General features: G+C 62.2%; 1 protein-coding gene across 2 annotated transcripts; it reads left to right on the plus strand.

Annotated features, from left to right (window-relative positions):
- Positions 1-1461: 1461 nt before the first annotated feature.
- PTGER1 (prostaglandin E receptor 1) lies at positions 1462-4624 on the plus strand. Of its 2 annotated transcripts, XM_081133980.1 has the most exons (3): positions 1462-1828; positions 2726-3678; positions 4255-4624. In XM_081133980.1, the coding sequence occupies exons 2-3, from the start codon at positions 2746-2748 to the stop codon at positions 4519-4521; spliced, it is 1200 nt and encodes a 399-aa protein (XP_080990106.1). In that variant the 5' UTR covers positions 1462-1828; positions 2726-2745; the 3' UTR covers positions 4522-4624. The 2 variants fall into 2 exon arrangements, with proteins under 2 accessions (XP_080990106.1, XP_080990107.1); XM_081133981.1 differs by lacking the exon at positions 1462-1828 and having other exon boundaries at positions 2638-3678; positions 4255-4621.
- Positions 4625-5118: the final 494 nt, after the last annotated feature.

Genomic DNA, 5118 nt, shown 5'->3' on the forward strand with positions numbered 1-5118 from the left:
GGGCAAGTGCTATGGGGAGGAGCCCACCCCTGAAGCTGGGGGAACAGTCATGGTGCTCCCACACACCACGTGACTGGACGTGCAGGGTCTGTGGGTGTCCATGGCAGGCTGTGCTGTGCACTGGACATAAACCCGGCCTGCTTGTTTTGACAGCCCACTTCATCCTTGAGGATTGAAAGGGGATCAAGGAAGGGGGGGACCCCGGCCAGACCAGGAGGGAAGAGCCAGGATTGAAGGGAGGGGAGCCAGCTAGGCTGGAGGTCCCTGCACGAATGTTTAGGGGGTGAGCCAAGAGGGGAAACGAGCCCAGTCCACTCTGTTTCCACTGGGTGGGCAACTGGCCCCCTGGGTGGGGGGGTGGGGGCACAGCTGGGCTGGGCGTAGTGTCTCTCGGGGTTACTCCATGCATTCCTGGGCACCTGTGGGTGTTTCATGTGTCTGTGCCAGTAGGAGCCTTCTACTGAAAGGGTGTGGTGTGTCCCAGTGTGGAAAGTAGCACTGGGTGTATCAGAACGTTGACTTGTGACCATATTGAGGGTGTCTGGGTATAACTGGCAGTGTCTACATGAAGTGTGGCTGTGTGACTAAAACTGTGAGCATGTGTGTGTCTGGATATTCCTGTTTCTAGGGTAGGGGGTGACCAGAAAGTTCTCAGGGTTGCCACTCCTTGTGTCTCGGGTGGGGAGTGTGCTCATGGAACTTGTCTTGGACTATTAGGGGGTATCTCTGGGTGATATGGATATGGCTAGGGGGCTGTATTAGCGGTAAGGGTCTCAGGAGGCAGCATTTCAGAAAATGCTGAAAAAAGTGGCCAGTGATAGAGTCAGTAACTATGGGGATATCTCTGGTGCTGGGGGGTGCAAATGTCTTAGTGAGTTCAGGGTTATGATGATGGCTGACCTCAAGGCTCTGAGGAATGTGGTTGGCTGGGGACAGGCTGAGATGCTGGCTGGTCTCAGGGTGTTAGGGGATATGATAGTGTCTTTAGGTGTGAGACTGTGTGTGTGTCCCTACTTCTCGGCGCAGGAGGTGAGGCTGCAGCTATGTATCCACAGGTGTATCCCAGGTGTCCCTCACCATATCCTGAAGCAGGATCTAGGAGAGTACCCTGGTCACTGGGCCTCCCCCCCCCCCTTCCAGGGGTATGACTCTCTGCTGCACTGGCCTGGGCTTTAAGTCCCTGTGTAAATAGTGGGTGGATCTCCTGGCCTGGCTGGGCCTGACCCAAACTGGTCCACCTAAGGCATTGCCCACCACCACCACCCACCCAACATCCATGAAGGCTCTGGTAGGGCAAAGAAGTGCTGCTGCCCCCATAAGGGCTAGCCCCTCAACCTCAATCCCTGTGGATGCAGCGGCACCCCCTGCAGCCGCCCCAGCCAGCCCCTGGTGACGCTCACATTTTCCAGTGTTTAGATTTTATCCGCTTTATTAATGAGGCAGGCAAAAGGCCCAAGCCTGGAGGGAAGGGGGGTGCTCCTACCCTACCAAGGGGAAGGGGTCACGGGGGGGGGGCAGGACAACTCCCTGGGAGCCCCCGTTCATCATAGGGGGAGAGTGGCCCCTATCCATTGCCAGGAGTACGGGGGGGGTTGTCTCTGCCACCCCAGGTCCCCCACAGGCTGGTCCTGGGTGGAGCGGCCCCTGGAGGCCTGAGTGGACAGCAAGAGGAGGCAGGGAGCCGAGGAGGCAGGGAGCCGAGGAGCCGCCCCTGTAGGAAGGGAGGGAGGGAGCGGCCTGCTGGAAAGCTGGAGTGCAGCGGGTGGTGCAGCGGGCAGCAGGGACTGAGAAGCAGGCAATGGGGACCCAGTGTCGCAGGCACCACCAGGTAAGAAGGCTGGGGTGCAAGGGTCTCAGGTGGGACTGGAGGGCACAGAAGGATGGGGCCATTGTTCCCTTTGCCTATCCATCCTGTGTTCCTTGACTCTCAGCTCTATCTATCTATCTATCTATTCCTATCACTCTTATCTGTCCCTTCTCCTTTCCCTTCTGAATCATGGGGCAGTTCTGCCCTCTCAGCCCTCACCACCAGGTACTAAGGGATGGGTGATCCTGGGTCAGCCTGGAGGCCGCTGGGGCAGGGACATGGAGCTGGCAGGAGTGAAACCCTGGGGTATCCAGGGTGAGGCAGCTGTGGTCAGGGGGTAAGGCCTAAGGGAGAGAGAGACGACAATGGAGCTTAGAGATGGGAATGTGGGGGACGGATGGGGCTGTGGGGGACAGAGATGCGGTCACGGGGACAGAAATGGGACCATGGGGACAGAGACAGTGCAATGGAGAAAGATGGGCCCACAGTGGCAGAGGTGGAGCTGTGTGCACCGAGGACAAGACTGGAGTAAAGGTGACATGACTGTCAGAGATGGGGTAGTGGGGTCATGTGGAGCCCTGGGATCAGAAATGGATCAGTGAGTATCAGATGGGGCCAGGGATCAGGAATTTGCTATGGTGTAAATGGGAGGTGGGTCTGTGAGGCCCAGAGGCTAAAACAGACAGGAGGGCTGGAGCCAGGGGAGCCACAGTGAACAGAGAAGTAGGCAGTGAGGGCAGAGTGAGTCGGAGCAAGAGCTGGGATGGTAAGAGGCCAAAGAGAAGTCAGGAAACTTTGGAGTTGCCATGGGGTCATGTGGGCCCTAATGCTCCAAGAAGGGACCATCAGCTGGCTTCAGCCCAACAGTGAGCGCTGTGCCCTGGGCTAGCCTCAACTTGCCTTCCTCTTCCCCCCCAGCCCCACCCCCGGGACCTGACATGAACCTCTACCGGCCCCTCAACCTGAGCCTGGCAGGCGAGGCGACAACGTGTACGACGCCTGGGGCCCCCAATGCGTCTGCTGGGCCACCCTACGGCCTCGGGGGCGCATCACCGGCGCTGCCCATCTTCTCCATGACACTGGGCGCGGTGTCCAATGTGCTGGCACTGGCGCTGCTAGCGCAGGCCTCGGGCCGCTTGCGGCGCCGCCGCTCGGCTGCCACCTTCCTGCTGTTCGTCGCCAGCCTGCTGGCCACTGACCTGGCTGGCCACGTGATCCCGGGCGCGCTGGTGCTGCGCCTGTACGCGGCCGGGCGCTCGCCGGCCGGAGGAGCCTGCCACTTTCTGGGCGGCTGCATGGTCTTCTTTGGCCTATGCCCACTGCTGCTGGGCTGTGGCATGGCCGTAGAGCGCTGGGTGGGGGTCACGCGGCCCCTGCTGCACGCGGCGCGGGTCTCGGTGGCCCGCGCGCGCCTTGCGCTGGCTGCGCTGGCTGCCGTGGCCTTGTCTGTGGCTCTGCTGCCGCTGGTGCGTGTGGGCCGCTACGAACTGCAGTACCCCGGCACGTGGTGCTTCATCGGCCTGGGCCCGGCGGGCGGCTGGGGCCAGGCAATGCTCGCTGGCCTTTTCGCCGGCCTCGGCCTGGCTGCGCTGCTCGCCGCGCTCGTGTGCAACACGCTCAGCGGCCTGGCCCTGCTGCGCGCCCGCTGGCGCCGCCGCTCGCGATCGCCAGCCCCGACCCCAGGCCCCGACAGCCGCCGGCGCTGGGGCGCGCGCGGCCTCCGCTCGGCCTCCGCCTCCTCGGTCGCTTCGGCCTCCCGCGGCGTCCTGGGCCGTGGCTCAGCGCGTAGAGCCCGCGCCCATGACGTGGAGATGGTGGGCCAGCTCGTAGGCATCATGGTGGTGTCGTGCATCTGCTGGAGCCCGCTGCTGGTGAGGGGCACACCGGCCCCTCCAGCAAACCTTTTCCTGCTCCCGCCTCGGCCCTTACTACCTTTTCCATCGGAGGATATTTGGGTCCCGCCCCCTTCAAGCCCCACCTGTCAGGAAAGCCCGCCCTTTGCCCCCTCTCTCTGACGTCTACCCCTCTTCCAGAGTCCTTATCTTACTCCTTCTTGGGGTCTTGTTGCTCACCCCAACCCACACAAGCGTCCTCCCCAGCTCCACACCTCTAGGCCCTGAAACTTCATTCTCTGGCCCTCTTCCACCTTCCCCCACCACCGTTTTACTTCTCCACTTCAGTCCCCTGCCCTTTGGAACACCCGGGACTTATCTCCTTTCTAGCTGGAGCCTCCACCCAATTAAGGCCTTTGCTTCCTTTAGGGCCCCGCTTCTTCACGATCTTTCCATAGCTCTTTTCCACAGAGACACCCATTTACCCCTGTGATGCTCTGCCCCTCTTCACAACCCCCTTATCTTCCAGTCATGCTCCCATCCATCCCAGCCCCACCTTTCGCTGGTCCCCTTCTCTTGCACCCACCCCACCGCTCACGCCGGCTTCTCCCGCAGGTGTTGGTGGTGTTGGCCGTCGGGGGCTGGGGCTCCAGCTCCCTGCAGCGGCCGCTGTTTATGGCCGTGCGCCTCGCCTCATGGAACCAGATCCTGGACCCGTGGGTGTATATCCTGCTGCGCCAAGCCGTGCTGCGCCAACTGCTTCGCCTCCTGCCCCCAAGGGCCCGCGCCAAGGGCAGCCCCGTGGGGCTGGGCCTAACCCGGAGCGCCTGGGAGGCCAGCTCCCTGCGCAGCTCCCGGCACAGTGGCCTCAGCCACTTCTAGGCACACCCGGAGGCCCAGCAACTAAGCCAGACCACTCCAGGCCGGGCAAGGACCGCAGCGCGTAGCCTTCGGGGAATAAAGGCATTTTGCAGACCAGCCCAGGGCGGTGTGTCCCGTTGGTGCCGCAGCACGCCTGTGACCGCGCGGGGGCAGAGGCACAGGGTGCTCCCATGGAGGTGCAGTTCCCGGACTTGCCACGCGGGGGCCCAGGGCTGCCAGACGCGGAGCCCGAGCCGAAGGAGCATGCGCAGATTGGAAGCCGAGCGAGAGGGTCGCGGAGTGCTTTTTGCCCCTGCGGCTGCCAGGGGGGGGGACTCCGGTAGCCATTCACCCATTGCGGCTCTGAGCTCCCCCAACACAGCCCGAAGACCGTACCCCATCACAGCCTCTAACTCCCGACCTCCCTCAACATAGTCCTGAAACCCTCCCTGCGAGGCGTGTCCGTGCTCCCTACCATAGTGAGGTCCCCAAGTCCCCACCCTCCCCTGACCCCTTTCAAATCACGCCCCACTATAACCCAAGACTCTCCCCATTATGTCTCCCCACCTCTGATTATGCCCCTCCCTTCTCATTACTGTGAACAAGAAGAGCCGGGGA

The sequence above is a fragment of the Miniopterus schreibersii genome (genome assembly GCF_964146895.1).
Source record: "Miniopterus schreibersii genome assembly, chromosome: 4".
NCBI classification, from domain to species: domain Eukaryota; kingdom Metazoa; phylum Chordata; class Mammalia; order Chiroptera; family Miniopteridae; genus Miniopterus; species Miniopterus schreibersii.